We start from the raw sequence: 12,872 nt of genomic DNA on the forward strand, positions 1-12,872 counted from the left end.
ATTGGAGCTAGTGATAAATACTACCAAGTTACTTCTCTTCTCACTTTATTTGACAAGTTTTAATAACTAGAGCCATGCTACGGCGGTTGTTACCGGCATAAACTAGCGGGGAAGGGCAACCGACCGGACAACCGACTGAACCGACTCTATCCGCCATCCATTTGGGCACCAGGTGCGTCCGTATAACCAGCCTCTTACGGAGCTCCAGTTTCCACTCGATACCACAGCCACAAAGTCTAAACGGGTTAAACCGCGCAGGAATTTCATGGTTTGTTTTTGGCCTTCATTTAAGTTTAAACTAACAAAAACAAAAAAGTTAGCAGTGTGGTTAATAAGGTTATCTTTAAAAATGCATTTGAAGAAGAGAAATTGTAGAAATTCGGGCAAGGTGTACGACTTTGGCAACTAGCGATGACTCCCGATCAAGTTCACGCAAAGCATGCTGGGTAAATGATTTGTAGCTGGTGGGTTTTGTCCATTATATCTCGAAGTGGTGGATTTTCAGTCTTGTGGAATATACCCAAAATAGTGTTGCATTTTGACCTTTTTATTGTTATTTTATGGGAATAAATTCAAATCTTCCGATTGAATCTTAATTGTTGTGACAAAGTCCCAATAGAAATGGATGGATTTTTTTGTTGTTGTTGGCAAATGAATAGAATAGTCCGTAAACCACTTAAAACAATTGAATTAAGGAATTAATTTAATTTAAACAAATAAAATAAACCTTTATTGAAGTAAATGATCATCTCAGAAGACTATGCAACAGGGTTAGAAACACTATTAAAAAGACATTTCCTATGCACTAATATATACACCATATCTTGTTACATCCAGGGTTTTCGTAGGTTGTCATTTAAAAAAGAAAATCCATGATTTTAAAACGATAGCAAACAAGTTCCTCATGATGATTAACAAGGAAGAAAAGAAAAAAAAAACACACTGCATAAATTGCACTTTCAGTCAATTGTACAATAAACGTGATCATTAAACGTGATCAATAAACGCGACTGTCCTGAGGTAAAAGCAACCGCTCTTACAGTAAAGTATATGGTAAAGATGGGATACACCCCTGTGAGGAACGAGATTCACCCCTGTGAGGAACGAGATTCTGTGATCTGTGAGGGCTGGAGTACACCCCCTGTGAGGAACGAGATACACCCCTGTGAGGAACGAGATACACCCCTGTGAGGAACGAGATACACCCCTGTGAGGAACGAGATACACCCCTGTGAGGAACGAGATACTGTGATTTGTGAGGGCTGAAGTACACCCCAAAAATACAACCCTGTGAGGAACGAGCTACACCCCTGTGAAGGCTGGAGTACACCCCTGTGAGGAACGAGCTACACCCCTGGAGTACGGTACACCCCTGTAGGGCCTGGTGTCAATCTACAGAGTTGACAGTGTCCTCCTCCTCCTTGACCTCATCTGGACTGTTCAGAGCTGAGGAATAGAACACAACAAACAGGAAGAGAAAAACAAGTCAGTAAATATTATTTTTAATAGAAGTCTGATCTGTAGTGTTCCAGTCACCATGGCTACCTACTCCTGACTCTCAGCCTGTGATCTGTAGTGTACCCAGTCACCATGGCTACCTACTCCTGAGACTCTCAGCCTGTGATCTGTAGTGTTCCAGTCACCATGGCTACCTACTCCTCACTCTCAGCCTGTGATCTGTAGTGTTCCAGTCACCATGGCTACCTACTCCTGACTCTCAGCCTGTGATCTGTAGTGTACCCAGTCACCATGGCTACCTACTCCTGACTCTCAGCCTGTGATCTGTAGTGTACCCAGTCACCATGGCTACCTACTCCTGACTCTCAGCCTGTGATCTGTAGTGTACCCAGTCACCATGGTTACCTACTCCTGAGACTCTCAGCCTGTGATCTGTAGTGTTCCAGTCACCATGGCTACCTACTCCTGACTCTCAGCCTGTGATCTGTAGTGTTCCAGTCACCATGGTTACCTACTCCTGACTCTCAGCCTGTGATCTGTAGTGTACCCAGTCACCATGGTTACCTACTCCTGAGACTCTCAGCCTGTGATCTGTAGTGTTCCAGTCACCATGGCTACCTACTCCTGAGACTCTCAGCCTGTGATCTGTAGTGTTCCAGTCACCATGGTTACCTACTCCTGACTCTCAGCCTGTGATCTGTAGTGTTCCAGTCACCATGGCTACCTACTCCTGACTCTCAGCCTGTGATCTGTAGTGTTCCAGTCACCATGGCTACCTACTCCTGACTCTCAGCCTGTGATCTGTAGTGTTCCAGTCACCATGGCTACCTACTCCTGAGACTCTCAGCCTGTGATCTGTAGTGTTCCAGTCACCATGGTTACCTACTCCTGAGACTCTCAGCCTGTGATCTGTAGTGTACCCAGTCACCATGGCTACCTACTCCTGAGACTCTCAGCCTGTGATCTGTAGTGTTCCAGTCACCATGGTTACCTACTCCTGACTCTCAGCCTGCGATCTGTAGTGTTCCAGTCACCATGGCTACCTACTCCTGAGACTCTCAGCCTGTGATCTGTAGTGTTCCAGTCACCATGGCTACCTACTCCTGACTCTCAGCCTGTGATCTGTAGTGTTCCAGTCACCATGGCTACCTACTCCTGAGACTCTCAGCCTGTGATCTGTAGTGTTCCAGTCACCATGGCTACCTACTCCTGACTCTCAGCCTGTGATCTGTAGTGTTCCAGTCACCATGGTTACCTACTCCTGAGACTCTCAGCCTGTGATCTGTAGTGTTCCAGTCACCATGGCTACCTACTCCTGAGACTCTCAGCCTGTGATCTGTAGTGTTCCAGTCACCATGGCTACCTACTCCTGACTCTCAGCCTGTGATCTGTAGTGTTCCAGTCACCATGGCTACCTACTCCTGAGACTCTCAGCCTGTGATCTGTAGTGTTCCCAGTCACCATGGCTACCTACTCCTGAGACTCTCAGCCTGTGATCTGTAGTGTTCCAGTCACCATGGCTACCTACTCCTGACTCTCAGCCTGTGATCTGTAGTGTTCCAGTCACCATGGCTACCTACTCCTGACTCTCAGCCTGTGATCTGTAGTGTTCCAGTCACCATGGTTACCTACTCCTGAGACTCTCAGCCTGTGATCTGTAGTGTTCCAGTCACCATGGCTACCTACTCCTGAGACTCTCAGCCTGTGATCTGTAGTGTTCCAGTCACCATGGCTACCTACTCCTGAGACTCTCAGCCTGTGATCTGTAGTGTACCCAGTCACCATGGTTACCTACTCCTGAGACTCTCAGCCTGTGATCTGTAGTGTTCCAGTCACCATGGCTACCTACTCCTGACTCTCAGCCTGTGATCTGTAGTGTTCCAGTCACCATGGCTACCTACTCCTGAGACTCTCAGCCTGTGATCTGTAGTGTTCCAGTCACCATGGCTACCTACTCCTGAGACTCTCAGCCTGTGATCTGTAGTGTTCCAGTCACCATGGTTACCTACTCCTGACTCTCAGCCTGTGATCTGTAGTGTTCCAGTCACCATGGTTACCTACTCCTGAGACTCTCAGCCTGTGATCTGTAGTGTTCCAGTCACCATGGCTACCTACTCCTGACTCTCAGCCTGTGATCTGTAGTGTTCCAGTCACCATGGCTACCTACTCCTGACTCTCAGCCTGTGATCTGTAGTGTTCCAGTCACCATGGCTACCTACTCCTGAGACTCTCAGCCTGTGATCTGTAGTGTTCCAGTCACCATGGTTACCTACTCCTGACTCTCAGCCTGTGATCTGTAGTGTACCCAGTCACCATGGCTACCTACTCCTGAGACTCTCAGCCTGTGATCTGTAGTGTTCCAGTCACCATGGCTACCTACTCCTGAGACTCTCAGCCTGTGATCTGTAGTGTTCCAGTCACCATGGCTACCTACTCCTGAGACTCTCAGCCTGTGATCTGTAGTGTTCCAGTCACCATGGCTACCTACTCCTGAGACTCTCAGCCTGTGATCTGTAGTGTTCCAGTCACCATGGTTACCTACTCCTGACTCTCAGCCTGTGATCTGTAGTGTTCCAGTCACCATGGTTACCTACTCCTGAGACTCTCAGCCTGTGATCTGTAGTGTTCCAGTCACCATGGCTACCTACTCCTGACTCTCAGCCTGTGATCTGTAGTGTTCCAGTCACCATGGTTACCTACTCCTGAGACTCTCAGCCTGTGATCTGTAGTGTTCCAGTCACCATGGCTACCTACTCCTGAGACTCTCAGCCTGTGATCTGTAGTGTTCCAGTCACCATGGCTACCTACTCCTGACTTTGCCCTGAGACTTCTCTGCATCCCAAATGGAATCCTATTCCCTATATAGTGCAATACTTTCGATCAGGGCTCTCATCAATAGTAGTGCACCATATAGGGAATAGGGTGCTATTTGGGACGCGGCAGAAACACCACAGGAAGTCTACAGCAGTAATATCGCAGGTTAACTCCTGAGTGTCTCACCAATATTTGCAGGAACCATGATCTGGAAAGGGATGGTCTGTCCGTCCTCCAACAGTATCTGGTGTGTCCCGCCGCTCTCGTCCCCTAGAGATGACACGCTGACCACCTGGCCGTCCCCTAACGATGACACCATGACCACCTGACCCATGCCCAGAACCCCTGAGGGCTCAGCTAGAGACGGGCTGGACTGGAGGAACTGTGTGGGGCTGACCAAGAGGGGCTGCGGGGATGACGGACTGGGCAAATCCAGGAAGTCTGTAGAGACTGTAGACGGACCTCCGTCGAAAGAACACAGACTTGGTTGAAGCTGGATGCCCTGGAAAATGAAAAAAAAAAAAAAACACAAGACATATAATTCTGTCTTGATTCGTTTCGATTGGATAGGAATTAATCGGTGTTTAAGACATATATACGCAGAAGGTGAGACAGCTGGTCCTCTACCTGAAGCTGGGCAAAGATTTTGGGTTGCAGGGAGGTAAGAGAGCTGAAGAGCTGAACGGCATCAGGAGACAATGTATCGCTCCCCTCCAACACTCCTACTCTCTGGAAGCCACCTGGACACAAGCGGAATAAAGTTGGGGAAACAGAGACATTGTAGGTAAAACTACTGGAGGAGAACTTTCATGATGACTAGAGGTGACCTGTAATTTTATTACCTTCAGCAGGGGCTGGCGTGAGGGTCAGAGTCACAGTCTCAGTCATTGGGTCCATTTCAGTCCACTGGAGGTGAAACAGCAAACATCAGGTATGACAAGGAGATTAACAAGTTAAGAAGTGGTTACCTGTGTTACATCGGCGGTGACCCCAGCCTGCTGGAAGGTCATCCTAGTTACCTGTGTTACGTCGGCGGTGACCCCAGCCTGCTGGAAGGTCATCCTAGTTACCTGTGTTACATCGGCGGTGACCCCAGCCTGCTGGAAGGTCATCCTAGTTACCTGTGTTACATCGGCGGTGACCCCAGCCTGCTGGAAGGTCATCCTAGTTACCTGTGTTACATCGGCGGTGACCCCAGCCTGCTGGAAGGTCATCCTAGTTACCTGTGTTACATCGGCGGTGACCCCAGCCTGCTGGAAGGTCATCCTAGTTACCTGTGTTACATCGGCGGTGACCCCAGCCTGCTGGAAGGTCATCCTAGTTACCTGTGTTACATCGGCGGTGACCCCAGCCTGCTGGAAGGTCATCCTAGTTACCTGTGTTACATCGGCGGTGACCCCAGCCTGCTGGAAGGTCATCCTAGTTACCTGTGTTACATCGGCGGTGACCCCAGCCTGCTGGAAGGTCATCCTAGTTACCTGTGTTACATCGGCGGTGACCCCAGCCTGCTGGAAGGTCATCCTAGTTACCTGTGTTACGTCGGCGGTGACCCCAGCCTGCTGGAAGGTCATCCTAGTTACCTGTGTTACATCGGCGGTGACCCCATCCTGCTGGAAGGTCATCCTAGTTACCTGTGTTACATCGGCGGTGACCCCAGCCTGCTGGCAGGTCATCCTAGTTACCTGTGTTACATCGGCGGTGACCCCAGCCTGCTGGAAGGTCATCCTAGTTACCTGTGTTACATCGGCGGTGACCCCAGCCTGCTGGAAGGTCATCCTAGTTACCTGTGTTACATCGGCGGTGACCCCAGCCTGCTGGAAGGTCATCCTAGTTACCTGTGTCACATCGGGCGGTGACCCCAGCCTGCTGGAAGGTCATCCTAGTTACCTGTGTTACATCGGCGGTGACCCCATCCTGCTGGAAGGTCATCCTAGTTACCTGTGTTACATCGGCGGTGACCCCAGCCTGCTGGAAGGTCATCCTAGTTACCTGTGTTACGTCGGCGGTGACCCCAGCCTGCTGGAAGGTCATCCTAGTTACCTGTGTTACATCGGCGGTGACCCCAGCCTGCTGGAAGGTCATCCTAGTTACCTGTGTTACATCGGCGGTGACCCCAGCCTGCTGGCAGGTCATCCTAGTTACCTGTGTTACATCGGGCGGTGACCCCAGCCTGCTGGCAGGTCTTCTGGGCCTCGTGGATGTGGTTCTTTATGTCGTTGACGGTTGGGAAGAAGCAAAGATTATGTCTCTCTGGGACCTCCTCTGATTTAAACATCTCCCGCTCCACAAACCGCCTGGCAGGATAGGAAACAAGAGACAGGAAGACAGGTTAACACCAGGGACAGTGGTAACACTGGTAACCATGACGAACTGTGCATCAGCCCCTGAGGGCCTCCTTACCTGAGTTGTTTGCGGACCTGGTACACCTGATGATACCCCTGCTCCACCAACTCCCTGATCTTCTCTGCCACCCTGGGGTTGAGACGAGATGGCATGATTCCACCATCATCATCATCCTGCTCCTCCTCCTCCTCCTGCTTCACCTCCTCCTCCTCCTCCTGCTTCACCTCCTCCTCCATGGGGAGGAAAAGGAGGTCTGGAGGAGGAGGCAGGAGGAGAGCCTCCATGTCATGATAGAGGTGAGCTTTCTGGGTAGGGAGCTGCATGTAGTACCTGTATAACGGGAGAGAATAAACATTTTTACATTTTAGTCATTTTAGCAGACGCTCTTATCCAGAGCGACTTACAGTAGGGAATCGAACCCACAACCCTGGCGTTGCACACACACCATGCTCTACCAACTGAGCCACAAGGAACAGGTGTCAATCAAAACAATATGTCAATCAATCAGAAAGTTTAATTATTTAAAAAAAAAAAATCTGCAAGGAACTTTAATAATATATAAATATATCAAATCCAAGTATAAAATAGAAGAATCAAATCAATACCTCAGGACACCGCCAACGTCCCGCAGGGTCTTCCGGAGGTTGAAGAAGGCTTTCTCTTGTTCCTGACGAACAACCCTCTTGTCTACGTTAGGGTCCGTAGGCACCCTGTGTTGGGGAAACTTACAAACTTTCTTGATATAGATCCTGAAGAATGAGAGCAATGGCAGAATATACTAACTTACAACAAAAATACACAGCTCTTATATCTTCAGAGATGGTAGCATATTGTTTTGTTAGCATGTAGCTAGGTAGATGGGTTTGTGTGTCTACCTGGCAGGACATGTAGCTAGGTAGATGGGTTTGTGTGTCTACCTGGCAGGACATGTAGCTAGATAGATGGGTTTGTGTGTCTACCTGGCAGGACATGTAGCTAGGTAGATGGGTTTGTGTGTCTACCTGGCAGGACATGTAGCTAGATAGATGGGTTTGTGTGTCTACCTGGCAGGACATGTAGCTAGATAGATGGGTTTGTATGGATGTGTTTACACCTGGCAGGGCATGTAGCTAGATAGATGGGTTTGTGTGGATGTGTGTCTACCTGGCAGGACATGTAGCTAGATAGATGGGTTTGTATGGATGTGTGTCTACCTGGCAAGACATGTAGCTAGATAGATGGGTTTGTGTGTCTACCTGGCAAGACATGTAGCTAGATAGATGGGTTTGTGTGTCTACCTGGCAGGACATGTAGCTAGATAGATGGGTTTGTGTGTCTACCTGGCAGGACATGTAGCTAGGTAGATGGGTTTGTGTGTCTACCTGGCAGGACATGTAGCTAGGCAGATGGGTTTGTGTGTCTACCTGGCAGGACATGTAGCTAGATAGATGGGTTTGTGTGTCTACCTGGCAGGACATGTAGCTAGATAGATGGGTTTGTGTGTCTACCTGGCAGGACATGTAGCTAGATAGATGGGTTTGTGTGGATGTGTGTCTACCTGGCAGGGCATGTAGCTAGATAGATGGGTTTGTGTGGATGTGTGTCTACCTTGCAGGACATGTAGCTAGATAGATGGGTTTGTGTGTCTACCTGGCAGGGCATGTAGCTAGATAGATGGGTTTGTATGGATGTGTGTCTACCTGGCAGGGCATGTAGTTAGATAGATGGGTTTGTGTGGCTACCTGGCAGGACATGTAGCTAGATAGATGGGTTTGTGTGGATGTGTGTCTACCTGGCAGGACATGTAGCTAGATAGATGGGTTTGTGTGTCTACCTGGCAGGGCATGTAGCTAGATAGATGGGTTTGTATGGATGTGTGTCTACCTGGCAGGGCATGTAGTTAGATAGATGGGTTTGTGTGACTACCTGGCAGGACATGTAGCTAGATAGATGGGTTTGTGTGTCTACCTGGCAGGGCATGTAGCTAGATAGATGGGTTTGTATGGATGTGTGTTTACCTGGCAGGTCATGTAGCTAGATAGATGGGTTTGTGTGGATGTGTGTCTACCTGGCAGGACATGTAGCTAGATAGATGGGTTTGTGTGGATGTGTGTCTACCTCGCAGGACATGTAGCTAGATAGATGGGTTTGTATGGATGTGTGTCTACCTGGCAGGTCATGTAGCTAGATAGATGGGTTTGTGTGTCTACCTGGCAGGGCATGTAGCTAGATAGATGGGTTTGTATGGATGTGTCTACCTGGCAGGACATGTAGCTAGATAGATGGGTTTGTATGGATGTGTGTCTACCTGGCAGGACATGTAGCTAGATAGATGGGTTTGTATGGATGTGTGTCTACCTGGCAAGACATGTAGCTAGATAGATGGGTTTGTGTGTCTACCTGGCAGGACATGTAGCTAGATAGATGGGTTTGTGTGTCTACCTGGCAGGACATGTAGCTAGATAGATGGGTTTGTGTGGATGTGCGTCTACCTGGCAGGGCAAGTAGCTTTGTAATCGATGTTTTGATTGACGTTCTGCTCTGCAGTCTTCTTGGGCTGAAGACCTTTCCTTCTTGGACCATACTGACATTCCATCACTATAGCTCTACTGCCTGGATACAGATGGAGAAAGTAGATTGTCTGCGTCCCAATTGGCATCCTATTCCCTCCAAATGGCATCCTATTCCCTCCAAATGGCATCCTATTCCCTCCAAATGGCATCCTATTCCCTCCAAATGGCATCCTATTCCCTCCAAATGGCATCGTATTCCCTATTTAGTGCACATATTTTGACCGGGGTCCGCAGTGCTAGTACGCAGCCATTATAACTCTGAATATGACCTGAGAAACCATTATAACCTGAGAAACCATTATAACTCTGATTATAACCTGAGAAACCATTATAACTCTGATTATAACCTGAGAAACCATTATAACTCTGAATATGACCTGAGAAACCATTATAACTCTGAATATGACCTGAGAAACCATTATAACTCTGAATATAACCTGAGAAACCATTATAACCTGAGAAACCATTATAACTCTGATTATGACCTGAGAAACCATTATAACCTGAGAAACCATTATAACTCTGATTATAACCTGAGAAACCATTATAACTCTGAATATGACCTGAGAAACCATTATAACTCTGATTATAACCTGAGAAACCATTATAACTCTGATTATGACCTGAGAAACCATTATAACTCTGAATATGACCTGAGAAACCATTATAACTCTGATTATGACCTGAGAAACCATTATAACTCTGATTATGACCTGAGAAACCATTATAACCTGAGAAACCATTATAACTCTGATTATAACCTGAGAAACCATTATAACTCTGATTATGACCTGAGAAACCATTATAACTCTGAATATGACCTGAGAAACCATTATAACTCTGATTATAACCTGAGAAACCATTATAACTCTGATTATAACCTGAGAAACCATTATAACTCTGAATATGACCTGAGAAACAATTATAACTCTGATTATGACCTGAGAAACCATTATAACCTGAGAAACCATTATAACTCTGATTATAACCTGAGAAACCAATATAACTCTGAATATGACCTGAGAAACCATTATAACCTGAGAAACCATTATAACTCTGATTATGACCTGAGAAACCATTATAACTCTGATTATGACCTGAGAAACCATTATAACTCTGAATATGACCTGAGAAACCATTATAACCTGAGAAACCATTATAACTCTGATTATGACCTGAGAAACCATTATAACTCTGATTATGACCTGAGAAACCATTATAACTCTGATTATAACCTGAGAAACCATTATAACTCTGAATATGACCTGAGAAACCATTATAACTCTGATTATGACCTGAGAAACCATTATAACTCTGAATATGACCTGAGAAACCATTATAACTCTGATTATAACCTGAGAAACCATTATAACTCTGAATATGACCTGAGAAACCATTATAACTCTGATTATGACCTGAGAAACCATTATAACTCTGATTATGACCTGAGAAACCATTATAACTCTGATTATAACCTGAGAAACCATTATAACTCTGATTATGACCTGAGAAACCATTATAACTCTGAATATGACCTGAGAAACCATTATAACCTGAGAAACCATTATAACTCTGACTATGACCTGAGAAACCATTATAACTCTGATTATGACCTGAGAAACCATTATAACTCTGATTATAACCTGAGAAACCATTATAACTCTGAATATGACCTGAGAAACCATTATAACTCTGAATATAACCTGAGAAACCATTATAACCTGAGAAACCATTATAACTCTGAATATGACCTGAGAAACCATTATAACTCTGAATATAACCTGAGAAACCATTATAACCTGAGAAACCATTATAACTCTGAATATGACCTGAGAAACCATTATAACCTGAGAAACCATTATAACTCTGATTATAACCTGAGAAACCATTATAACTCTGAATATGACCTGAGAAACCATTATAACTCTGAATATGACCTGAGAAACCATTATAACTCTGATTATAACCTGAGAAACCATTATAACTCTGAATATGACCTGAGAAACCATTATAACTCTGAATATGACCTGAGAAACCATTATAACCTGAGAAACCATTATAACTCTGATTATAACCTGAGAAACCATTATAACTCTGATTATGACCTGAGAAACCATTATAACTCTGATTATAACCTGAGAAACCATTATAACTCTGATTATAACCTGAGAAACCATTATAACTCTGATTATGACCTGAGAAACCATTATAACCTGAGAAACCATTATAACTCTGATTATGACCTGAGAAACCATTATAACTCTGATTATAACCTGAGAAACCATTATAACTCTGATTATAACCTGAGAAACCATTATAACTCTGATTATGACCTGAGAAACCATTATAACCTGAGAAACCATTATAACTCTGATTATAACCTGAGAAACCATTATAACTCTGAATATGACCTGAGAAACCATTATAACTCTGATTATGACCTGAGAAACCATTATAACTCTGATTATGACCTGAGAAACCATTATAACTCTGATTATAACCTGAGAAACCATTATAACTCTGAATATGACCTGAGAAACCATTATAACTCTGAATATGACCTGAGAAACCATTATAACTCTGATTATAACCTGAGAAACCATTATAACTCTGAATATGACCTGAGAAACCATTATAACTCTGAATATGACCTGAGAAACCATTATAACTCTGATTATGACCTGAGAAACCATTATAACTCTGATTATAACCTGAGAAACCATTATAACTCTGATTATGACCTGAGAAACCATTATAACTCTGAATATGACCTGAGAAACCATTATAACCTGAGAAACCATTATAACTCTGATTATAACCTGAGAAACCATTATAACTCTGAATATGACCTGAGAAACCATTATAACTCTGAATATGACCTGAGAAACCATTATAACTCTGATTATAACCTGAGAAACCATTATAACTCTGAATATGACCTGAGAAACCATTATAACTCTGAATATGACCTGAGAAACCATTATAACCTGAGAAACCATTATAACTCTGATTATAACCTGAGAAACCATTATAACTCTGAATATGACCTGAGAAACCATTATAACTCTGAATATGACCTGAGAAACCATTATAACTCTGAATATGACCTGAGAAACCATTATAACTCTGAATATGACCTGAGAAACCATTATAACTCTGATTATGACCTGAGAAACCATTATAACCTGAGAAACCATTATAACTCTGATTATAACCTGAGAAACCATTATAACTCTGATTATGACCTGAGAAACCATTATAACTCTGAATATGACCTGAGAAACCATTATAACCTGAGAAACCATTATAACTCTGACTATGACCTGAGAAACCATTATAACTCTGATTATGACCTGAGAAACCATTATAACTCTGATTATAACCTGAGAAACCATTATAACTCTGAATATGACCTGAGAAACCATTATAACTCTGAATATAACCTGAGAAACCATTATAACCTGAGAAACCATTATAACTCTGAATATGACCTGAGAAACCATTATAACCTGAGAAACCATTATAACTCTGAATATGACCTGAGAAACCATTATAACTCTGAATATGACCTGAGAAACCATTATAACTCTGAATATGACCTGAGAAACCATTATAACTCTGATTATGACCTGAGAAACCATTATAACCTGAGAAACCATTATAACTCTGATTATAACCTGAGAAACCATTATAACTCTGAATATG

At 44.4% G+C, this 12,872-nt stretch overlaps 1 protein-coding gene and 1 long non-coding RNA gene across 3 annotated transcripts in view; both read right to left on the reverse strand.

Annotated features, from left to right (window-relative positions):
* Positions 1–685: 685 nt before the first annotated feature.
* The window catches only part of carf (calcium responsive transcription factor), a 33,075-nt gene continuing 20,888 nt past the window's right edge, over positions 686–12,872 (reverse strand). Inside the window, 10 exon segments of the mRNA XM_045704412.1 lie at positions 686–1,446; positions 4,459–4,774; positions 4,900–5,012; positions 5,115–5,178; positions 5,241–6,107; positions 6,211–6,383; positions 6,415–6,566; positions 6,673–6,945; positions 7,221–7,364; positions 9,087–9,207. Coding sequence (XP_045560368.1) covers positions 1,388–1,446; positions 4,459–4,774; positions 4,900–5,012; positions 5,115–5,178; positions 5,241–6,107; positions 6,211–6,383; positions 6,415–6,566; positions 6,673–6,945; positions 7,221–7,364; positions 9,087–9,207 — 2,282 coding nt within the window. The 3' untranslated portion in view covers positions 686–1,387.
* On the reverse strand, positions 7,377–9,073 carry LOC123729598 (uncharacterized). Of its 2 annotated transcripts, none has more exons than XR_006761248.1 (3): positions 8,763–9,073; positions 8,521–8,612; positions 7,377–8,478 (listed from the first exon to the last, which is right to left on the reverse strand). It is a non-coding gene; the product is annotated as an uncharacterized lncRNA (long non-coding RNA). The 2 variants fall into 2 exon arrangements; XR_006761247.1 differs by having other exon boundaries at positions 7,377–8,294; positions 8,337–8,478; positions 8,521–9,073.

Source organism: Salmo salar, chromosome ssa21 (genome assembly GCF_905237065.1).
Source record: "Salmo salar chromosome ssa21, Ssal_v3.1, whole genome shotgun sequence".
NCBI lineage: Eukaryota > Metazoa > Chordata > Actinopteri > Salmoniformes > Salmonidae > Salmo > Salmo salar.